This window comes from Podarcis liolepis, assembly GCF_965112155.1.
Source record: "Podarcis liolepis genome assembly, chromosome: 4".
NCBI lineage: Eukaryota > Metazoa > Chordata > Lepidosauria > Squamata > Lacertidae > Podarcis > Podarcis liolepis.
Window position 1 is genome coordinate 43,131,585 of NC_139558.1, and position 24,515 is coordinate 43,156,099.

Sequence of the window (24,515 nt, forward strand, 5' to 3'; positions counted from 1 at the left end):
ATAATGTGCAGGCAACCTCCTAAATGTGGGTCATCAACCTGACAGAGGCAGAGGGCCTATAATAATGTTTCTTCTAACTCTGCAACACAGAGCACTTGTGGAGTTGAAAGGCCCCATCCACTTTCAACTCCAGCTGGCAATGATGCTAACTCCTCCCCTTAATTGCTGAAGGAAGGGTTTTCCTGGGCAGCTGCTGTGGGTCAATATTAGAGAGGAGAGGGAAAAGTAGGATAGTTGCAACCTCTCTGGATTTTTGGAAGATGTGAGGATGCAGGAAGCAGTAAGGCTTTTTCCTGATTAATCCAATTGTAGGGGGGGGGGGTTGAGGTGGGGAGGTGGGAAGCACTCATTTCAGAGGCATCATGATCACCACCCTTTCTTCCTGTCTGGCCCACGGCAGGGATAGATCCCAGATTGTTTGGGGAGGTGAGGGGAAAGGCAGAAACAGGGTCAACATCATCTCATTTTGACAAAATCTTGTTTAATTAGGTGAAGGAACAGGGGCACCCCAAAGAGCTGTGCACAGCACAGCACCCCACGGACCATAAATCCACTATTGGGAGGATAAGGTAGGTAATGTGCATGTGATGTGCTGGAATGTAGTTTATAAACAGAAGGCTGAAGCTGCAAACCTGTGCCCATTTACCTGGAAGCAAGTCCCATATACTCTTGCTCCTGAGTAAATATGCATAGAGCAGCGCTGCAAGGCTGAAATCCTAAACACAGGGAGCACCTTCACCCAGCACAGCATTATCAGTTTATTTAACAAGCCTATGAGGCTGGAGGCGACACAGTAAGTTTCATGACTGAGTAGGCATTTGAGCAAGGAATTCTTGTCCCAGCCCAGTCACTGCACCAGGTTGGTTCAAAGCAGGTATTTATCTCAACTAAACATGCTTTAACGTTATGTTGCATATGGGTAGCAATCCCGAGCCTCATATGCTAGAGCGCCAGGGCTTCTCTTGGGAAATATAGTTCCAAGGACAAGGCCCTAGCCTACGCCCACATTGTCGACACCGTCACAAAACTACGATTCCCAGGATCCATTGGAAACCTCAATCGGGGTAGCTGTTGATTGGCCCGGCACTGTGCCAATCAGCGCGCAGGAAAATGAACCGAGCTGCTCCGCCTCTAGCCAAATCAGGTTCAACGGTGGGCGGACGCGAAAGAAGGGGCTTTATTGGATTCCTTGCTTTTGATTGACGTGGGCAAGTTACTGTACTTTAAAAATGAACGTGTTCAGAAGAGCTCAGCACCTCCGGCATTCCTAGGAAGCGCTAAATTTGAAAGAACTGCTTCCTTGAAAGAATAATAATAAGCAACGTCGCTTTCTTTTATTGTAAATCAGATGGATAATTAATTCCCTTTTGCTCCCTCTGCAAATTCATTTCTCAACCCGCAACATGATCCAGGCACGCGCACGCCCTCGAGCAAGAGGGCGCCGTTTCCCTTTGTTTCCGGGGCAGCAGCCCGGTAAAATGTTAGTTTGGAACCTGCACTTCGGGTTCGTGGAGTCCAATCTTAAAGAAACAGAAAAGACGCTAGGAGTCAGTGACTGTTTTTTTGTCTTTGTCTGACAGCTGCTGTGCTTTTAAAATGCCCCACGACGAGTCCCGGCAGGCAAAAATAAAAACCAGCCGATCTAAAGATGGCAAATGCTCCCCCTTTTAATAATTGATGTGCCTTAGACCTGTAGATTTTAAATATTTAGCTAATCATCTCCTAACAAAACCCCTTTTTGCTCATTTGACATCACAGATTGAGGGGGATGATGATGATGATTAAATGCCCAGCAGATAGAAATTTATCAGGTTTAGCCTCCTCGCCACTATATTTTGACAACGGAGCGGTTATTCCTGCTGCATTTCTGCCTGTGACACACCCTGAAAGCATGCAAACTCCTTAAATCCACTCTCCAGTATAGAACTAGGCATAGCTTGTAATATCCTGGGCGAGGGGGAACGAAAAGGCGACGATTTGTTCCTTTGTCTTTGTTATTTTACTTTCGTCACGCGGCTTTTAAAGTCAAGAGCCTCACCGGGGACTATCCCAAAATGTATGAACAGGGCAAAGAAAAGAGCAGAACAATCAACCTTTATATAGATTTTGTTGACTCTTTTTTTTTTTTAAGGAGAGCGCTATTATCGCAAAGTGCTGCACCCGAAGGAAGTTGGCTTTTAGTTTTATATACAGTACTGTATATTAGTTATGCTCCCCTCGCACAGGGAGAATTCCACCACTTGCAAATGGGAACCCGAAGTGTTGATAGACGTGCTTTGGAGGGGAATGTGAAGCTCAGCACGCGGCACGTGTTTTCCCGGTGCTGCATCCGGAAGCCTCCTGCTCAAGAAATGTGCTTGGTGCGCGGTGGTTCCGTGTGACGCTTTGTTCCGGAGTCTAAAGGGATTAATTTTTTTGCTTGGCTCGTTTTGCTGGTTTCGTGTCGTTTCTGCTGCTGACATGATCCCGATGCCCGTGGTGGTTTGCGTGCTGGGGGGCTGGTGTGCCGTATACCTGGCCGACACCGCATTGAAGGTGAGAGGGGCGCTTTCCCAGCCTCGGTTGCTAGAGAAGGAATTTTTATGGGAATTGTAGAACGATACTTAACTTGCTTAAGGCTAGAGAAAGAGGAAACTCTATGGATGGTGCAAATATAGGACTATAGTGGCATCCCGAACGATTGCAATACGCCTTCCTTACCATAATCTAAAGTCTAGATTTTGCACGCACACACTCGAATGCCTCCGTGCACACGCTCCGTCACTAGGGGGCGTGTAATGCGGGAGTTGCTGAAATGAAAGGCGATGTACGGATATAGGAGTGATTCTTCCAATTTCTCCCGCGACAGAGCCCTTAACTGCTGCAAGAAGGCCAGGCAGAAATTCAGCAGGTGCAGCTGTCCAGTGCCTTTCCTGTTCAATGCTTGCCTGTCGTGCAGCTTATAGAGCCACAAGAGAAATAAGACTGATTGTTTAAGTCTTGGGATACGCTCCTTTTCCTACAGATGAAGTCCCGGTCCACCATGCTTTTGCATTTTTACCCACCATGCCTCTCTTCACACGGAATCGTGAATCTGTATCCAAGCTCCCTGTTTATGCCATAGCTGTCAACGTTTCCCTTTTCTTGCGAGGAATCCTAGTCGGAATAAGGGAATTTCCCGTTAAAAAAGGGAAACGTTGACAGCTATGGTTTACGCCCATTGTGCACAGGAAGCAGAGTTGCACAGCGGCCTATCCAGTCTATATACATTGGATTTTGTTTTGTTTGTAGTGTACAGACCACACAGATTCCTATGCATGTTGAGGATTTAGGTGTGTAGGTAGAGGAAGACAGATGTTGTACTCCATGTCTGCATAGCATGTATACACACAGCATGAGAGCCAGTGTGGTATAATGGTTAGCGTTCCAAACTATGACCTGGGAGACCAGGGTTCAAATCCCCACCCAGCCATGATGTTTACTGGGTGACCTTAGCCAGTCACTAAGCTCTCAGCCTAATTTACTGCGCAGGGTTGTTGTAAAGATGAACTCCTTAAAAGAAAAGGTGATACATATATGTAATAGATAAATAAAATAAGTGATACTAGTAGCACATTCTAGTAAATGATTCTGTGATTTGCTGTTCACTCTTGGACTCTAGCAGTTATTGGTTTTTCTATCTTTTAAGAAGTGTGTCTTGTCTTCTTTTTGAAAAGTTATGTTTTTAACTTTAATTTTGGAAGTGAGTTTCATAGATGGGGTGTGTGACACCATATTTATATGTGTGTCTGACTCCCCACACCACCGCATTGGCTTAGGTTCAACGTATGTTAGACTAAAGCTAATGATGTGTAAAATTGTACAGCTGCGTCTGTCCATAAGCTCTAAGGGTATACAGCTGTAACTGTTGTTTGTTTTTACCTGACCTAAAGAACAGCCCATCCTTGGAGTGGTAGAGTACAAACAGAGCTAAGAAATGCAACATGGACAGCGGGGGGACAAATCAGCACAAAATAAAATGTGAATGCTGCAATAGAGATCCCTGAAATACTCCTGTGAAATGCCTTCTATGTCTCACTGTTTTTTTCCTTCTGTTACAGTCATCTTCCTCCCTGAAGACATCTTACGAAGACTGGCTCACATACTATGGTCTAACCATCTCTCCATTTCACATGCGATGGCAGACGGCGCTCTTCAACCGCCTGTTTTACAACTGGGGAAGATGGAAGCCCAGACTTCTTTATCTATGGTATTGTTTTAGAACTATAATTCAGGCTTTAGTGAGACAATTACTGGAAATTCTTTTGTATCCTGCTAGTAATAACAGTTACCATTCTGAGACTGATTGCTTACACAATATTTTATAGCTAAATAGAATAGCCTTTTGTTTTAGACTTGAATAGCCTTTTTATGTGTGTATGTGACTTGTATCACATGCAGCAGATGCATGCTGCTGGTATTGAAGACTTAGGAGTGATAAGGCATGGGATGGGACACCTCAGGCCCGGGGTCCAAATGCGCTCCTCCAAGTCCCTCTATCTGGTCTTTGGGGCACACACCTTTCTGAGCTGTGTTTTACATCACCATCTCTGCTTTACATCTTCCTGGAGTGTTTTTGCTTGGCTGGAATGTGTTCTGGTACTCTGATAATGCTTTTTGCTTGTCTAGATGGAAGCTAGAGAATGTGAAGAAACTAGATTAGTGTAGAAAGGTAAAATTTCACATGTGTTGTTCCCAGAAGGGAAATGTGACCTTTGGGCTGAGACGATTCTACACCCCTGTGGCTAAATAATGAATGTACTGGTTGGGCTTGCCAAATTGGTCTTGGCATCTGATGTTGAGAATGGAAGCAGGGCTTCAGTTCCTACTAGTGTACTCTCATTGGTGTTTGGGCAGTTCCAACAAAGCATCATCACAGTTTAGGAGTCCACTACTGAGATTATATTATGACAGCATTTCTGCCTTAATTTCAGGTTTAGTGCGGGAATGTTTTTTGGCATAGCTGCTATGTTTGGTTCTGTTATTCTCCTCGGGAAGACACTGATGCAGACACTCTCTCAGATGCTAAGCGAAGCGCCTGCTGGCCAGAATGATCAGATGCTGCAAGTTGTGGTGAGTTTTATTGCTCTACTTACAATTTAAGCATTGGACTGTAATCTTAAACCAATACCTCCAAAGAAGGCATTTCCTATTCAATAGAGGGTGTCTCCAAACCTAGCATTGTAAAATACATATATAATTTTACTTAAAACTGTTTCTAGATCACCTTGCCAAGGTGGCTTATAATAGCTGAAAATACATTGTGAATCAAACACAGAATTAAGAATAGTAGTCCAGAGTGGGGAGCACTTTATTCAACAAGGGCAATCCTTAAAAAAAAAAAAAAAAATAAAGGTACTAGCAATGATGCAAAGCTGAGCACCTGTGGAGAAGACCATACCACAATTTTGGAGTAGCTGATGTAAAGGCCCTACCTTTATGTGTCCAAATGCATCCCTTTCAAATAATTTATGTACATTCATATTTATGTACATACCACCTTATACGTCCCTATATGAGCATAAGTCCCATTCAACCCAGTGGGGCTTACCTCTGGGTAGACATGTATAGAACTGTAAGGTTGCTTGTGGAGTTACTAAGACATGGGAATTAAGGATACACTCCATATGTTGTCTTATTTGCCATCACAACAAGTATGCAACACTACAATGAATGCTGAATGATAAAATAGGAGCTACATTTTTTACGACTATGCCTTCTACCAGTACATGTTTCACAGATGAAACATGATTTTCTGTGATCTTGTGGAGTTACCACTTGGCTTGAGGAAAAGCACATTCTTGCTGTTTTATGAGGGAGGCCTGCTCAGAAATGATGGAGAGCACCATGCTTTTGGCAAGCTTCAAACAACCACTGTGAGGTTTGCTGGTAGGCCAAAGCAGTAGATTTTGTTGGGCCCAGTCTTCTCTGCAGGCTTGAAATTCGGAATGGCACAATTCTGTTTTAGGGTAAGGAACTAACTGGAGATTGCTTGAATGTTTATTATTATAGGCTTCCTGTAGTTTCCACATAGACAGAGCCAGTGATGTAGCATGAGAACCAGTGTGGTATAATGGATAAAGTTAAGGAATTGGGGCAGGAAGCCCTGGGCTGGAGTTAGTGACATTGAGCCCTATCCCCACCATATAGCCATATAACCTACCTCACAGGATTTTTGTGAGGATAAAAGTGGGGTAACTTGCACATAAGCTTCCCTGAGCTCCTTGAAGAAAAGGTGGGACATAAGGACCTGTCTTTGCCTTGCTTGCTATCCTGTATCTTCTTGTGTCTTGTGAAAACAGGTGCCTGGTGTAAATCTTCCCATCAGCCAGCTGTCCTATTTCTTCACAGCTATCCTGATCAGCGGCGTCATACATGAAGTTGGCCACGGGGTGGCAGCTATCCGGTAATGCAATCCACATTTTTCTTAACTTTGTGATGAGAAATGTTTCTGGAGGATTTAATTATGTGTGAATATGATACCATGTGAGCTTATAGTGAGCATTTACTTAACCTACCTTCAACCAAAATGAGATTCAGCAAGGGGATGAGGTGACGGAGAACTGCAGTCTTTGAAATTAGTTTCAGAGGTGGATATCCACAAGCTTCCTTCTTCCAAACATCCTTGGGACACTTGTGTAAAGCCTTCAGTACAGTTAATCCCAATTGCTCCTAGTAGGCCCTGAAGCTTCATGAGGTAAATTGGAAAGAAGACCAGTCATTGTGTGGACAGGTGCAGTGAAAGATGGCAGCCCAAACTCTGCAGAGCCAGCTTCTGGCTGTTCTCTTTTTCAGCTTTCAACACCTGCTGTGAGCCTGACAGGACAGGGATTGCTTCTGCTATTAATAAAAGGGGATCTTCTTCAATCACACCTCTTAGCTCTCAGGTTCTCAGCAGCCTCCTTATTCTTTCTGCCACCCCTTTTACCTTATTGACCCATTTAAAGTTGTTCTTCCACCTTTCTGTCTTAAAATCCACCCTCTGTCCAGAGAGTTGGTGCAGAGACTGAGCTGTGAAGTCTCTTGTTCAACACTTGCCTCTGCCTTGAGATTACTAGGCAAGCTGCACTTTCTCATGTACAACATTATAATACTAACGTACCTTACAGGGCTGTTGTAAGGACTGGAAGGCTGCCTATTAATTTTTTTGGTATGTTTCTATCCCACCTTTCCATACATTTTTTTCTTCACAGTAACCCTGTGAGATAGGCTAGGCTGAGAGACTGTGACTGGCCCAAGGTTGCCCAGTGAGCTTGATGGCAGACTTAGGATTTGAACCCTGCTCTCCCAAGTTCTAGTCCAACACTCAGACCACAGCACTACACAGGCTACTGGACCAGGTTCAAGCTGTTAATATTAGCTTACAAGGCCCTATAGAATTCAGGGCCAGGTTACCTGAGAGAACACTTTCTCCCATAGAGACTTGTAGGGTCACTGCAATCAAGATGTGCCACATCTTGCAGGTGTCCAAATGGCAACAACCAGGAAGAGAGCCTATTTAGTGGTGGCACCCATACTCTGGAATCACCTCCAGCTCTCCCAGAATGCATCAACTATTACAGTTTTGATGCATGCTGAAGACCTTTTTGTTTTCATGGGCTTTTTGCTTACTGCTATGGTTTTTATGTTTATCTGGCTACTGAATGTTTTCTAATTTTAATCATAATTGCATATTTGTTTGCATTTCTTATGACTGTACACCGCCTGGAAAACCTTGCCTGACAGGCAGTATACAAATATTTTTTAATAAATAATTGATTCAGTGTTGCAAATTTGTTTTATTCCCGTTTCTTTTAGAGAGCAGGTTCGATTCAACGGATTTGGAATCTTTATATTTATTGTTTATCCAGGGGCGTTTGTTGATCTGTTCACCACCCACTTGCAACTCATTTCCCCAATCCAGCAGCTGAGAATATTTTGTGCAGGTAAAATAACTTTCCCTTTTGTTAACGTATAACATAAATTGTGCTGTGTGTTCCTTACAACATTTCGGTGTTGCAGATAGAAACTGGAAGTGCCTGGCAGAGCACTGGAGGATGAGTTGTTTAGTTATCACATAAGCCTATAGCCTTGGAGCTGTTCAAAGCCTTTTGGAACTGAGGTGTGCAAAGATAATACTTAACCTGATCATGAAAGAGGTTTTCCCAGGGTGAGGCTCATCCATTGCAATGTGGGTGTGCTGCCCCCGGTGATTTCCCCAAATGCGGGAAACACAACTGCATTAAAAAAAGAAAAAGAAAAAAAGATATGAAAAATATCTTGAGCAGAGATGTAGAGGTTTGTGTTGCCAAGCAATGGGTCTGGCCTAATCCAACAGCAGATGTGCATGTACATAAGCATTCCCTAATAATAATAATAATAATAATAATAATAATTTATTTGTACCCCGCCCATCTGGCTGGGTTTCCCCAGCCACTCTGGGCGGCTTCCACAGAAACCAAAAAACACTAAAATATCATACATTAAAAGCTTCCCTGAATAGGGCCGCCTTAAGATGTTTTCTGAATGTCAGGTAGTTGTCCATCACCTTGACATCCGATGGGAGGGCATTCCACAGGGCGGGCGCCACCACCGAAAAGGCCCTCTGCCTGGTTCCCTGTAGCTTCGCTTCTCGCAATGAGGGAACCGCCAGAAGGCCCTCGGCACTGGACCTCAGTGTCCGGGCAGAACGATGGGGGTGGAGACGCTCCTTCAGGTATACTGGGCCGAAGCCGTTTAGGGCTTTAAAGGTCAACACCAACACTTTGAATTGTGCTCGGAAACGTACTGGGAGCCAATGTAGGTCTTTCAAGACCGGTGTTATGTGGTCTCGGCGGCCGCCCCCAGTCACCAGTCTAGCTGCCGCATTCTGGATTAGTTGTAGTTTCCGAGTCACCTTCAAAGGTAGCCCCACGTAGAGCGCATTGCAGTAGTCCAAGCGGGAGATAACTAGAGCATGCACCACTCTGGCCAGACAGTCAGCAGGCAGGTAGGGTCTCAGCCTGCGTACCAGGTGGAGTTGGTAGACAGCTGCCCTGGATACAGAATTGACCTGTGCCTCCATGGACAGCTGTGAGTCCAAAATGACTCCCAGGCTACGCACCCGGTCCTTCAGGGGCACAGTTACCCCATTCAGGACCAGGGAGTCCTCCACACCAGCCCGCCCCCTGTCCCCCAAAAGCAGTACTTCTGTCTTGTCAGGATTCAACTTCAATCCATTAGCCGCCATCCATCCTCCAACCGCCTCCAGGCACTCACACAGGACCTTCACCGCCTTCACTGGTTCTGATTTGAAAGAAAGGTAGAGCTGGGTATCATCTGCATATTGATGGACACCCAGTCCAAACCCCCTGATGATCTCTCCCAGCGGCTTCATATAGATGTTAAAAAGCATGGGGGAGAGGACGGAACCCTGAGGCACCCCACAAGTGAGGGCCCAAGGGTCTGAACACTCATCCCCCACCACCACTTTCTGAACACGGCCCAGGAGAAAGGAGCGAAACCACTGTATAACAGTGCCCCCAGCTCCCAACCCCTCTAGACGGTCCAGAAGGATGTTATGGTCGATTGTATCAAAGGCCGCTGAGAGATCCAGCAGAACTAGGAAACAACTCTCACCTTTGTCCCTAGCTCGCCGGAGATCATCAACCAGTGCGACCAAGGCAGTTTCAGTCCCATGATGAGGCCTGAACCCTGATTGGAAGGGATCCAAATGGTCCGCATCCTCCAGGCGTGCCTGGAGTTGTTCAGCAACCACACGCTCAATCACCTTGCCCAAGAATGGAAGATTTGAGACTGGGCGATAGTTGGCCATACTGGCCGGGTCTAAAGATGGTTTTTTAAGAAGCGGTTTAATGACCGCCTCTTTCAGCGGATCTGGGAATGTTCCCTCACAGAGGGAAGCATTCACCACCCCGCAGAGCCCATCGCCCAGCCCTTCCCGGCTAGCTTTTATAAGCCAGGATGGGCAAGGATCAAGGAGACAGGTGGTTGGTTTCACTCGTCCAAGCAGCCTGTCCACATCCTCGGGGGTAACGGATTGAAATTGATTCCATGCAACTTGACCAGACAGGGCTCTAGCACTCTCCCGCCCCAGCCCTGCTCCCACGGTAGTGTCTAGCTCCTTCCGAATATGAGTGATTTTATCTGCAAAAAACTTTGCAAAATCGTTGCAGGAGATCTTGGGGTCTTTACAAGGCCCCGATGGTAAAGGTGGTTCCGTTAAATTGCGGACCACCTGAAAGAGTCTCCTGCTACTATTTTCTGCAGATGCAATAGAGGCGGTGAAGAAAGTCTTCTTCGCCGTCGCTATCGCCACTTGGTAGGCTCGACGTTGAGCTCTAACCTGTGTCCGGTCAGATTCGGAGTGAGTTTTCTGCCACCGACGCTCTAGCCGTCTCAGCGATTGTTTCATCGCCCTCAGCTCCGAAGAAAACCACGGGGCTGTCCGGGCTCCATGCAATCGGAGAGGGCGCTTCGGAGCCAGACAGTCGATAGCCCTGGTTAACTCCGCATTCCAGCGGGCCACCAGGGAATCAGCTGAAAGGCCATCAACATGGGATAAAGCATCCCCTACCACTCTCTGGAAACCATTTGGATCCATTAAGTGGCGGGGGCGGACCATCCGAATTGGTCCCACCTCCCTGCAGAGGGGAAGGGTCGCGGAGAAGTCCAGTTGCACCAGGAAGTGATCTGACCATGGCACTTCTTTGGTTTCATTTTTACTTAGTGTCAGATCACCCACGTCGCTAGAGGTGAATACCAGGTCTAAGGCATGTCCATGACTATGAGTTGGGCCCAACTTATTCAGGGACAGCCCCATGGAGGCCATGCTTTCCACGAAGTCCCGAGCGGCCCCTTGTAAGGTCGTGTCGGCGTGGATGTTAAAATCCCCTAGGACAACCAAACTAGGTGTCTCCAGGAGAACATCCGCCACGACCTGAAGCAGCTCGGACAGGGAATCCTTGGTGCAGCGGGGAGGCCGGTACACCAAAAGGAATCCTGTACTGCCCCTATTGCCCAACTTCCAGAACATGCACTCAGAAAACTGGGTCTTCCCAGTAGGACGCCTGGTGCAGACTAATGACTTCCTAAAAATCACTGCAACCCCCCCTCCCCGCCCACATGACCTGGGTTGCTGTGCGTAAGAGAAACCTGGTGGGCAAGCGGCAGCAAGGACGGGCCCATCTGTCTCATTCAACCAGGTCTCTGTCACACAAGCCAGGTCAAATCCTCCATCCACAATCAGGTCGTGGATGGCAGTGGTTTTATTCACCATTGACCTGGCATTACACAGCAACACCTTCAGGTTATGTGGGTTTCCCCTGTTGATTCCAGTATCCATCTGGTCAAGGCCAGACCCGGAGGCAGGGATAGTCTTCAAACAACGACTAAACCTGCCTCCAGGTGCCCTGCAAATTCTCTAGCATGATGGAAGCTGTAGCCCTAAATATCTGATGTAGATAGTATTTGCTGTGAGTATGCAAGCTTCAACAAATTGGCAATAGCTTCCCTGCCCCCACTTCTACAGTGAATCAAGGGATCCTACGTAGCAGTAACCTGCTGTGCTGATCAGGTTCCTTCCATCTTATCCCAGGTGGGCCGAAAATAAATCTAGTTCTTTCTTTCTTCCCTCCCACTAATTATCTGTTTGGTGGGCAGAGGCTGGAACTAAATCTAGATCTCAGGGCTCATAAATCTCTAGATTGGGCTGTGTACTCACACTCCTTCAAGTTTAATACATCGGGGTCTGTAATCGAAGGTACTGGAGTTGTCAACAACACATGCATCATGCCAGCAATGGGTTGTTGTTTAAGAAAAACAGGCAGATGTATAGTGGAATACAATCTGTCTTGCTAATTGAAATAGACACTTAAGAGCAAAAATTGTGTGTTGGGATGGCTTCAAATGGAAAATAAGATGGCTCAATCACCCATTTAATTTGAGCGTTCGTGGATATTTTGCTTACGAGCAAGAGAATTAGTGTTCTGGCTAAATTTATGTGCCAATTTAGTTTTAAGCCAGATGTGATTTAAAACACTCTAAGGAGAAGAATATTATTATTAAAGCCAGCTAGTAATGGAAATGTAGACAAACCCTTAGCTACACGATTATAAACAGGCTGGTTTGTTTTACTTTCTTCACGGCAACTCAAAGCCTCAAGGAAATCCGAAGAAATGAAAACTGGGATTGAAGTGCAAGGATGATGTAAAAACACATTCATAGCAAGCATCTGTCATCAGGTTTAATTACTTTTGGCTTCTGCAATAACTTGTTGGTTGAAATGTGAAATAAGAATTACACCTCCGGTCAGGCAAAATGTTCTATGAAAAAGGAAGACATGCCAAAGTGGTATGTGGGTTTGGCTGCGTTGACAGTTCACAATTCACGTCCAGGGTGTGGGGTGATGATGTGGAGACTTGCCCCTTCATAAAGGCTTTTCTCTTTTCTTTTGCAGAGCTATATTTGCAAAAGGAAATTACTGAGCAATCTCCCCCCGCCCCCCATAGAGCAAGGATGGCTAACCCCTGGCTTTTCAGATCATCTACAGGAGCGTCATTAGTCATGTCCTGAGCTGTCAAGGCTCATTTGATAATAACATCAAACTGAAACTTTAATGGCCCAATGGCCCAGTCCTGTGGAATACTCTGCCAATAGAGATTCGGCAGGTGCCTTCTGTGCCAACTTCCCCGATGAAACTTTTCTATTCTGTCAGGAGATTAAGAATGTATCTTTCCATAGTAGCTAATTTCTGATTTTAACTTTTTAATTTGGTTTTTATTGCATACCTCTGTGCATAATTTTTGTAAGCCTCTCCGGTTTTTTTTAAATGAATGGTGGTAAATGTTTTGGGCCACAACTCCCGTCATCCCTTAAAATTGGCTGTGCTGGCTTGAGCTGGTGGGATGTGGAGCCCAGCAACACCTGCTGGCCACAAGTTTGTCACCTCTGATGTAGAGCCTTACTGCTTATATATAACTTTTGCTATGGCAATTTTGGCACAGTTTCTTGAAAGCAAGCCCAGTTGAAACTGGTAATAGTGATAAAGCACTTAGCAATTACTTATATCTGTTTTCATTTTTTTGCAGTAATATGTATATATTAATTCTCACTTACATGGACAGTCTTGTAAAGTAGGATAGTATTGCCCTCTTTGATTACAGATGTGGACTCAGGCTAAAAGTTTGTGACTTGGGTGAGGCGAGAGTTGAACCAATAGTCTTCTGGCTCACACTCCTGGCTGCTACATGAATCCAGCTCTCAAACAGACACTTATGTCCAAATAATAGTGTGCAGGGTGGTCTAGCAACATGTGACCCTTCTGTATTTGTGCTCCTTGTGTGGCTGGATCAGTTGAGTCTGAAGGAACTAGCTATGGCACCCAAAAGCTATGAAAGCGTACTCTTTATTGCGAGTCCTTGCTATGTCTCCCATCCTTCTGAACAGTGTTCTGCTGACATACTGTGAATCATGTGATCACTTTTCAAAGGTTAGCTTACGTCTGTTCAGTATTCATTCAGACTTCAATCTTGCTTTTGGGATCCCTTTCACAGACCCCACCTATTGTCATTGCAGCAATGGCTCCTTTGTGTTTAAGGCTGGATTGGTTCCCATTCATTATTTATCCTTGTGCGCTGCTGCTTTGTCCATTGTTTATTAAGGGTGATGCGGCATTTGCCTTGGAAGTTCTGCCAGGTACAGCCTTAGTCAGGGCTGGCACATTACAGCGCAGTCTTAACCACGTCTACCCTGACTTTATGCCTATTGCATTCAATGGCGATTACCCCCATGTAAGTGGGGTTTGGATTGTGTTGCCTTTGTCTTTGAGATCTTAATTTTAAAACCTTCCGTCTTGACATATAACTTGGATGGTTTATTCTTCTCCACTTAACAGTTTGTCACTGTAGTAAATTTAGAAGCCAGTTCTAATAAATCAAGAGTCTGTTTCATCTGCTGTTTGTTGCATCGGTAGCCAGTGTGGGTTTTCTTTCTTAACACATACGCTCCTTCTGTCTTTATAGGAGTCTGGCATAACTTTGTGCTTGGAGTTGCAAGTCTTGTGGTCCTCTTCTTCCTGCCAGCTATTCTTTTCCCATTTTATTACACTGGTGCTGGGGCACTCGTCACTGAACTCACAGAGGTAAGAGTCATGAATAACTCAGTGTTTAGAAAGAGTCCTCCATAATCTATTAAGTCAAGCCCTGCAGTTCTTTCACTCCTCCCCAAAAGTGTTTGTGCTAGGAAACTTGATTTTTTGGTGCTGCTGCTTCATGGAGCCCTGGGGCTGGGTGAAATTGCTCATCCCTGTTCCATAATATGGTACTAATTGCTAAATTTTCCATGTTAATTGACCCATTCAAAGTACTCCTTGTCCTAGAGCCAGAAAGGATATGCTGTTGCCACTGGAGCTTCTGTAGAAAATTTGTAGCACCACTAATGAAAAGTCCCGATTCAAAGACTATGGACTAGTAGTAGACAGCGCAGTGAGACTGCCTCTGGCCAAATTGACCTTGCATACTGGGATGGGCAGGGGCCCGTTGATGGCGCAAGGTGGTGCATTCATGTAATGAAACAATAAAGATTGGGAGATAATCATAGAATCTGGAGTTGGAAAGGATCATAAGGGTCATCTAGTCCAACCCCCTGCAATGCGGGAATCTTTTGCCCCACGTGGGGCTCGAACCCACGACTCCGAGATTAAGAGTCTCATGCTCTACCAGCTGAGCTATAACAAATCAGAAGTAATCATAATTGAAGCAAAGGGCCTGAAAAAGAAGCTCCCAGACAGAAATAGATACACATACATTCCAGTGCAGTCATCCTCACAAGGAAATTTATCCTTGGCCTAATTTTAAAAAGTTTATTGTTGATACAGCACTTTAGAAAGTTGCTGTGCTTCTTCTGGAAGGCAGGAAATTGTCAAGGTGGGTTTCTTTGGGTCCTTTTGGAGACAGATGGCAGCAAAATGAACCCCAGAATTGACATTTTCACATTAAGGCACTTGGCTAACTGAGATGCATTGATTGCACTGTCTCAACTTTTGTCAAAACTTTTAATTTTTCTTCATATCTTGCGTGATAGCAATTCGTGAAATCCAAAGTGTGTATTGACTGTAGTCTGCAGACAGCCATAGTCCTATTTTATTCTGTTTTTAGGGAATATTATTTGTTCCCCCTCCCATTAGAGATGTTGTTCCTTCTGTATTTTGGAAGAACGGCAAGAGACGGAGAGATCCAGGCACTATTTGGGACAAGCGTGCATACAGGTTTTACAGCTTAATGTTATATTGCACTTAGGATTCTCCTGCTAATGGGCCCAGAGGGCTTTTTGTTGGTGACCTTGTCACCAGTCTGCAAGACTGCTCAGTTCATAGTGTGGAGGACTGGAATTCCTGCCTGGGAAAGATCTCTCTGAAGCCACAAACAGGCTATTGCATAAAGACATCAGTGCTACAACAGCTAAGCTACCCAACTAGAGGTATAGTCATTTCTATGTTGTTGGTTGTTGTTATCATTAGTCATTTTAAGGATTGTAAAAACAAGGCCTTTGGCCATTTCCCCCCTGTTATATCTGACGCTTTAGTTCTGATGGCTGTCTTGGAATTTGTATTAGGGTATGGGGGTTTATGGCAATATTTTAATCTTGTGATCAGGGCTGGAATGGGGATTGTTATATATTTTAATACTATTGTGATGTTGAATTTGTTAGCCACCAGGTTCTATTGAAAATTGGTTTTGGAAATATTTAAGTATCTAAACAAATGCCTGTGCATATATCTTGCCTGCCTAGTACATTCTTTCTGTGGCTGCCTGCTTAAGATGCATCAAAGCCAGATAACAAATAGATGAGTAACCCAGTCATGTGGTTTTAGTTTCTGCAGTGCAAACCTGACAACGGAAGAGTAGCCTAGCCTTGGCAAATGGGGTAGATGCACCTCCCTTTGTCCTGCTCAACATTGGGACATTACTACTGTAGAATAAGGATTTGGCCTTGTAGAGCTGTTTCTAAATTCATAGGCTTCCTAAGTAGCTGATAGGATACTTCATAAAGGGCTATTTCTGGGCTGTTTACACCCCTCATCTGTGCCATCATATTCTCAAAACAGCAGTGATGTTGAAGTCCATCTAAGTGGGTGAACACAATTTGTGGTGGCACAAATTTCGCCCTTTAAGCTGTCTTAGCAGGAGCATCTTATAACTTTGGGCTATGAGGCTAAGTACACTTCTTACACTGCACAAAATAACATTTCACTACTTATTAGTTATCCAATATCTCCATCACTTCTTTTTCTTTTCTGATGTAGCATCGTGCCAGTTAGAAAATGACAAGAGGGTGTTCCCCATCTCCACCCATCTCTTGTCCTGTATCCACAAGTTGGCTCTTTGAGTTCCTAGGATTTATATATTTTTATGTCTGTGGTGAAAAATGTATAAACTTTAATGACAGTTTTTCATTATGCTACTGTTATTAATAGCTTTGAGATTCTCCTCAGGCCAAAAAAGATCAGCATAAAACATGAATCTAAATAAATAGAGCCTTTGGGGTTTAAATATTTTGTAGCTGTGCATGTAAAAATACTCAGCAGGCAAATCTGTTACCAACATCATATGTCTATTTAATTTGTATTGATAAATGTAATTCGATTTAGCTATGGCTATACTTACAACTTTCTTGCAAACATAGGTTAGTTTTCAGCCAACCTGTCTGTCCATGTGTGTTTGCTAATAACCCTTAGTAACTGTAATTTTGTAAGGGTTCTGGTTATAACCATTTACAGATCCTTTGCCCTTGTTCAGTATAACAGATCCAAAGGCTCTTGTATGCATCAGTATTAATTCAGCTGAATACTTTAGACTACAGAGAGAGCTTCAAAGACAAAGGCTCAAGTGGGTTTATTCAGCACGATCCCCAAACTTGGTTTGAGTACCCTTGACAGTATCTAGATCAGGCATAGGCAAACTCCAGCCCTCCAGATGTTTGGGACTACAATTTCCATCATCCCTAGCTAACAGGACCAATGGTCAGGGATGATGGGAATTGTAGTCCCAAACATCTGGAGGGCCGGAGTTTACCTATGCCTGATCTAGATGTTCCAATTGAACTGTATTCTTTTCTGTTCAAAAAAACCTTCACAAAAGTATATGGGAGAAATAACTCCACCATGATTTGATGGCAACATTTCTCACTAAAGCATGAAGCCGTCTCAGGGAACTGTGCCTTCTCTGAAGGATAGTGGTGGCCATTGAGTCTTTTGTTTCTTTCGCTTGGGAGTACAAATCTAGGAAGCTGTGATTTCTGAAAATCTAATAATGAGTTGTGTTTCTCTTTAGGTTTTAAAAGACTTGACGGCACTGTTGAATGTTGTAGCAACAACAGCCTCACAGACGTCTGCTTTTCATACAGTAATAACTTAAACGGTCAGTCGGTAAGTTAGCTGTGCAAACTGTCAGATCCAAACATCAATATATATGGTTGACAGGCACCACAAGGTTTGTTTTGAAATGTTGGAGTTGGGCTCTTAAACTGAACTTGGCATATTAATCCAGTTGTAAACATATTATCCTCATAACACAATCTGTGTACTTGAGAAACAGAAATAAGGAAGTTGAGCAGTCATACTTCTTCTGTTTACATAACCATTTGAATCCTTTCCTGCATGCAAGCAAATTGCAGTGACCTCATGACACACATGTTTAAGGCCTGAGCTAAGACAGCTAAACTGGCAGCTATTTAACTAAACTTAAGGGTGGGTACTGGTTTTGAGGGGACGCGGGTGGCCTAGGGCCTAGGGCTTGCCAATCAGAAGGTCAGCGGTTCAAATCCCCGCGACGGGGTGAGCTCCCGTTGCTTGGTCCCTGCTCCTGCCAACCTAGCAGTTCAAAAGCACGTCAAAGTGCAAGTAGATAAATAGGTACCCCTGTGGCGGGAAGGTAAACACCATTTCCGTGCGCTGCTCTGGTTCGCCAGAAGTGGCTTAGTCATGCTGGCCACATGACCCGGAAGCTGTACGCCGGCTTCCTCGGCCAATAAAATGAAATGAGTGCCGCAACCCCAGAGTCGTCCGTGACTAACGGTCATAGGTCTCTTTACCTTTACATTACTGGTTTTGAAGGTCCTAAGCAGCTTGTGGCCAGGTTTCTAGAGGGAAAGCCTTTTTCCATATTGTCCAGTGCAGCAGCTGTGGCCTGCAAAAGAAGTCCTATTAACCACCTCACAGTCTGCCATGCCCATAATTACAGTGTTATAGAGTGATTACTTTCTCCACGGTGATAATTACTTTCTAGAACAATTCCTTGTGGAGACCTGGCAGGCTCTAACTGTTGTATGTTTCTGCCAACAATGGAAAATACCTGTTTTACCTGGTTTCACTTGGCCTGGTTACTCTGATCAATATTTTTAACTTTGTTTTATTGCAATATTTTGTTGCTGGGAGTTGTGTGTGTGTGTGTGTGTGTGTGTGTGTGTGTGTGTGTGTGTGTGTGTGTGTTTCTAAACTGCCTTGGCATTTCTTTTTAAAATGAAACATAGTTCATAAATTATTTTAATAAATAATGTCAAAAAGATCATGTATGCCTATGGGGCTGTAACTTGGAGCAAGTGGTGATAAAAGGGATATGCATGTCAAAACTAGAATAACTGGTTCACAGCCATTCCCTGAAGTCCAGAAGACACATGCAGTGAAAAGTGCTTGTGAATGTGCACATGAAGTGACTCCCTTAAGGGGAAAAGTTTCAACATTTGGGACTTTTCACTTTAGAGAAAAGGAAAGAGGCGACATGATAGAAGTTTATAAAATTACACATGGCAGGGAGAAAGTAGATAGGAAGAAAGCTTTTCTCTCTCTCATAACGTTAGAACTCATGGACATCCAATTAGCTGAATGTTGGAAGATTCAGAACATATAAAAGCAATTATTCACACAGCACATAGTTAAAACTATGGAACTTACTCTGACAGAATGCAGTGATTGCCACAAACTTGGGTGGGTTTGGAAAAGGATTGTACAGATTCATGCAGGAGAAGGCTATCAATTGCTACTAACTAGTTATGATGGATATTCTCTGCCTCCAAGGTCAGAGGGAGCAATGCTTCTGAACAGCAGTTGCTGGAAGTGACAAGAGAGGGCTCTTGTACTCAAATCCCGCTTGCTGGTTTTCCACAGGCATCTGGTTGGCCACTGTGAGAACAGGATGCTGGACTCGATGGGCCATTGGCCTGATCCAGCAAGCTCTTCTTCCACTGTTATAGTCTCTACCTGAATGTTTATGTAACATCCCAGGTCCAGTATGCCTGTCTGCCAGCACGGAAAGCTATTGAGGCCAGCCAACTTTGCCGAACCAATACGGATTGCCGGAGGGAGTTTGTTCCAAGTTTGTGTGTGACGCCTTCTCTGGAAAACCAAACTAGGCTTATCCGAGTGAAACATCCACCTCAGGTGGATATGCTGTTTGTTGGGCACCCGCTGCATCTCCAGTATACAGGTTGGTATGATTTTGCAAGGAGATTATAAACAAAGGTGAGCTAACTAAACTTCATAGGAAATTTGTTGGCAAGTTGCTGGTGTAGCTTCCATTGAATTCAGCCACACACACCCCCTTTGGCAGTTCTTTATCTTGTGATATGTTGATGGCTCTTGAGCCTGTTTTCTGAGTAAGACTCGAAACTGCACTCACCTCTTCCTTCCTCCCCTTGAGCAGTTGCAGTAAATGAAGTAATTGGAAGGGACCTCAAGGGTCAGGTCATCTAGCCCAAGCCCCTGCTTCATGTGTTTTAAAAAACTTAACCTAGATGTGGCAAGATGGAAAAGATTTAAAGTTCTCTAAACTTTAAAGATATTGGGCTTTATTTTGTAAGCATGCCTTTCATACCTGTTGATTCAAACAATCTTTTTTATACTTGGGGATGCGTAAACAGATAATTGGGCCTAGGTAGGTGGTATGGTTCAGGTATCTGAAAATATTGCTACCAGATCTTTAGATATGCCCATATCACACTTCCATTTGATTTCCACAGGCTGTCTAAGTTTAACATGCTGTCATTTATTTAAACTAATATCTTTACCCATGACAGGGCCTTCTTGGTGGGGGTTCTTTACTTCTGGAATGCCCTCCCTGGTGAGGGGCATCTGTCTCCCTCGTTATCCTCTCAACAATGTAGATTATTCCTCTTCCTACTTTTACCTTCCTTACCATTTCTTCCTAGCTTGAAGTTAAGCTTTGACACCAAACAATTGAGTTGGAATGGAATCCATTTCCTGTTTGTTGCTGCCTTTTCTGCTGTCATAATTGCGTCTGTGGTACTTCAAATAAGAATATTTGCTTTATAGTCTTTGATAATAAGAAGTACAATTGCTCAATTGTAAAGTAGCCACAAGCACATCATATGCTTAGGCCTAATGTTCTCATAAAATAGAGCTCATTAATGTATGACTACATTGGCAATAGTATAGGAGAACAAAAGCTATATTTGTCATGAATGCTCAGAAATGAGAGATGTTTGTATTCTGCCAAAATGTTCTTCACTTTCGTAGGCTTGTGAAACTTTCTTTTTTGTTATTCTTTAAAGTGAGTCTCAGCAGTTTTATACCTCGACACAGCTTCCTCAGTATCGATCTGCCTGTGGTAATGGAAACATTTTGCAAGTATCCTTTGTTATTTGTGTCAGCTTTTCTAGAGAAGACACTGCAAATATCTCTGATACAGAAAAGGACTTTTGAGGACCAAAACAATTTGATTTTTCAAAAAAGAGATTGCTCTTATCTAGGTTGTGTAGATTTAGTTTAGAATTAAAGCTTATTACATTTATACATTGCTTTCCAGGTATGTGAAATATAGTGTTAGATTTTCAGATTCTAATCCTAGCACTTCTGTCCTGTTTTCTAATGTTCCTTTCACACTGCAGTACCTGTTACTTTATTGAACTAAGGATTTGTTACCAGTGTTGTGCTATATTCTGTTTATACCAGTGGTTGTGGTGAGGCGCGACAACAAACATCAATGGAGAACATCACTACCCTCCAACCCTATCCTCACATGCATTCCTCTGGTCCCCACGATACCCCCATCCAAAGAGCAAGAAAGGATTGTTTGCCAGTATATCACCTCAATTTTTGTCCCCTTCTATGATTTTCTGGGTTAAAGGGGCTGCAAATGAATTATTTCTGGAACCAATTAACGCAGAAATGAGTGCTGAACTTCTGCTAGTTCCCACTAGATTTCTAGAATTGGCTTTTATGTTGTGTGAAAGCTCAAATATAACATGGAAATTAGAAGTTAGGGGAACATCAGGGCACCATACTGTGAGCAATATATAAATTTCTTTACATGAATAGGAATGGTATATAGGTTTGGCTGTAAATTAAGTGATGGCCATTTGTTCTTTTGAGGATCATAACTGTGGCATGGAATAGAAATGGTGTGGCCAAACTTCAGCTTTTGGTTTATTTGGATCGGTCTCCCAAGTTAGAAGCACACCCTCATCTATCCTTAAAACAGGGTTCCCCAAACTTGGGTCTCCAGCTGTTTTTGGATTACAGTGCACATTGTCCCTGCCCACTGGCCCTGCTAGCTAGGGATGATGGGAGCTGTAGTCCACAAACAGCTGGAGACCCAAGTTTGGGGAACCCTGCTCTAGGATGTATGAAATGTGGAATTAGAAATACATACACAGAAGTGAGAGTAGAAATGTTGATGTGATAATAGAGCACGTGTGTGCATAAAGCAAGGATAAGGCATGGCTAATCTTTTCATGAAACGGCATACTTGGAGGATGGCAGTGAAACCACCTCATTCCTGTAGCCAAATATTTAAACTTGCAGTGTTTTCTTGCTTCAATGGTTTGCGTTTTCCGCTGAGCTCCAATTCAAATCTTTTAAAATGGAGTGTAGCAATATGAGGGCAGGTTTTCTTCCTCTCTGCCATGTGCTCTTTTCTATGCGAAGAATACAGCACTACCAGTTTACATGTAAATGGTACAGATATATATACCATATTTTTTGCTCTATAAGACTCACTTTTTCCCTCCTAAAAAGTAAGGGGAAATGTGTGTGCGTCTTATGGAGCGAATGCAGGTTGTGCAGCTATCCCAGAAGCCAGAACAGCAAGAGGGATTGCTGCTTTCACTGTGCAGCGATCCTTCTTGCTGTTCTGGCTTCTGAGATTCAGAATATTTTTTTCTTGTTTTCCTCCTCCAAAAACTAGGTGTGTCTTATGGTCTGGTACGTCTTATAGAGCGAAAAATACGATAAATGGCACAGATACATGACTCCACTGCTTCTTCCTGCCACAGATACTCTGTGCCCACTGCATATGCTCCATCCTCACTGAGCTTTTTGGGTTTCCTTCTCACTTAGAAAAAAATTCTAACATCTGCAGTCCTTGAGAAACGCCCCCCCCCTCCAACCCTATTATAATGCCCTCTCATTTGTACAGGGTGCCATTTTGGTTACCTAAGGATTGGCACTTGGGAAATGCAGTTGATTGTATATACCAGGTGTGTGGAACCTTTGATCCTCCAGTTCCCATCATTCCTGGCCATTGGCCTTGCTTGCAAGTTGCAATTCAGAACATCTGGAGGGCCAGAGTTTCCACAAAACTGGTATATATAATCACTAAGCTTCTAACTTAAGAACAAGGGGAACAAGGTAGGAGAGTGGAGAAGTTAGACTATAGAGCAAGAGTTTTGAAGGTCATTTGGAAAAAAACCAAACCAGTGCATTGATGTTAAGGCAGCATGCTATATCAAAGGAATATTAAAATACAATGTTTGGTGGCACTTCCTGGGTTTTTATGTGTTCCATTACCAGTCTTTCTCTAATGTGGACAATGCAATTCATGTTAAAACAGTTGTGTGGTGAAATACTGTGTTTCCAAGGTTTAGACTATATCTTACATTTAAAATATAAAAATGCAATCTTGTTTATTCCCCTTAACCAATTTTAACCAGGTATCTGATTTCCCTCTCTGGAGCGCTGGCTGTAATCAATGCAGTCCCTTGCTTTGCTTTGGATGGCCAGTGGATATTAAACTCTTTCCTGGAAGCTACTCTTAGCACGCTGGTTGTTGAAAAACAAAACAGGGAGCTAATTGGCTTTTTAATTTTGCTCTCTGGCAGCACACTTTTAGCTGCCAATGTAGCGTTAGGACTTTGGGTGGTGACAGCCCGATAGCACATTTTTTGTTCATTTCGACATCTGATAATTTATACTAGGCACATGGGAACTAGTGAAATTGTTTTTTGTGTGTGTGTGTGTGCGCGCGCATCCATGTGTGTGTGTTTGGACAAGAAGACAACAAGCAGCTTCAATCAAATTATGGCACAAGAAAGATTACTTTCCTGTGAGCTGTCAGTAATTCAGGACTGGACGGTTGTGATCTTAAAGATTAAATTATTTCTTCTTCAATCATTTGTGAAAACTTTATTGGAAAGGCAGAAGAGTTAGACTTGGCTTATTTAGATGTCATAGCAAGCTCCTGTGCGCTGAAAAACTTGCTCTTCCAAAATAAGGGGACAGGAATAATGTTAAGTTCATTAACCTAGCCATCACTACAAGCCGTTATTAGGAGCTAGAAATGTTTGTGATAAATGCTGAACCCTTCTTTTATGCTTAAAATACATGGTCTGCACTCTATACATGCAGGATTTTTGTGGGTCTAGATAGGCATTTTCCTTTGTTTGCATGGGAATATTTTTTCCCCTAGATGAGAGGGGAAGTTCTGCACTGCATTCTCATTCTCTTATTTTCTGTTTAAACTGCATCAGTATGTTGATTATTCAAAATATCTTTTTAAAGGTTCCCACCCCCTTATTATTTTATATTTGCATTTTTAAAATGTTCACTTTAGGCAGATGATTTTACCATGATCCTCGATTTTATCATAGCCTATATTGATCTGAGAAAAATAATGGTATGTTTATGTGTTTTTAATAATTGGTTGGAAGTCTTTTTGAATGTGTCACGGCATAGAAGCAGGATATCAATTTAAATATAAAAATTATGATGTGTCATTGCTAATTTATACTTCATTGTAAAAATCTGTATCAGATGGAAAAGTACTGTTTGATATTCAGAGAGAATGTACATAATTTAGGCTCACTTACTTAATAAGGAGTAAGTCCATTAAGCTGAATAAGACTTCATTTTGAGTAGATGTGCTTAAGATCAAACTGCACAATGAATACTTTGCTGGTTTCTTTAAGTGACCAATCCTACTTTTAAGATTTCAGATGCATATAGAGTTAACATGTTTATTTCTATGTAATGATCTGATTGTGATGAATGTAACCATATAATTAAATGCTTACCTTTCTCTGGGTTTACAAAAATAAACTTGTTTGTTTAATTAGAAACTCCATTACACAACAGCTATACATTGGCTTTACAGAAATGTTGCAAATCTATAGACCTCAATATTGATAGTTCTATGGCTGGAAAAGTGGACCTAGAAGGTCAAACATTGAATTTCCCAGACCACAGTCCAACACAGATTAGAATGGTTTCAGTAGGCTTATGCGTATCA

The 24,515-nt window shown here is 43.2% G+C and overlaps 2 protein-coding genes across 6 annotated transcripts in view; both read left to right on the plus strand.

The window, feature by feature from the left end:
- Positions 1-24,305, plus strand: MBTPS2 (membrane bound transcription factor peptidase, site 2). Of its 5 annotated transcripts, none has more exons than XM_083502021.1 (12): positions 1-280; positions 490-569; positions 4,080-4,228; positions 4,953-5,091; positions 6,321-6,424; positions 7,816-7,943; positions 14,019-14,137; positions 15,294-15,474; positions 17,328-17,422; positions 19,277-19,478; positions 20,563-20,638; positions 22,942-24,305. In XM_083502021.1, the coding sequence occupies exons 3-12, from the start codon at positions 4,152-4,154 to the stop codon at positions 23,162-23,164; spliced, it is 1,344 nt and encodes a 447-aa protein (XP_083358147.1). In that variant the 5' UTR covers positions 1-280; positions 490-569; positions 4,080-4,151; the 3' UTR covers positions 23,165-24,305. The 5 variants fall into 5 exon arrangements, with proteins under 5 accessions (XP_083358147.1, XP_083358145.1, XP_083358144.1 ...); XM_083502019.1 differs by lacking the exons at positions 1-280; positions 490-569 and adding exons at positions 1,221-1,480; positions 2,226-2,535; XM_083502018.1 differs by lacking the exons at positions 1-280; positions 490-569 and adding exons at positions 1,459-1,547; positions 2,132-2,535.
- SMS (spermine synthase) overlaps positions 23,201-24,515 on the plus strand; it is a 48,140-nt gene continuing 46,825 nt past the window's right edge. The window contains exon 1 of the mRNA XM_083502036.1: positions 23,201-23,340. The gene's annotated coding sequence lies outside the window, so the exon portion shown is untranslated. The remainder of the gene's footprint in view (positions 23,341-24,515) is intronic.

What these genes read in the sequence shown, in the direction of transcription:
- MBTPS2 (XM_083502019.1), top strand. Translation starts at nt 2,461, where the DNA reads ATGATCCCGATGCCCGTGGTGGTTTGCGTGCTGGGGGGCTGGTGTGCC. An exon ending in CCCAGACTTCTTTATCTATG is followed by an intron (nt 4,229 to 4,952) that starts GTATTGTTTTAG and finishes CCTTAATTTCAG; the next exon opens with GTTTAGTGCGGGAATGTTTT. An exon ending in CACGGGGTGGCAGCTATCCG is followed by an intron (nt 6,425 to 7,815) that starts GTAATGCAATCC and finishes CGTTTCTTTTAG; the next exon opens with AGAGCAGGTTCGATTCAACG.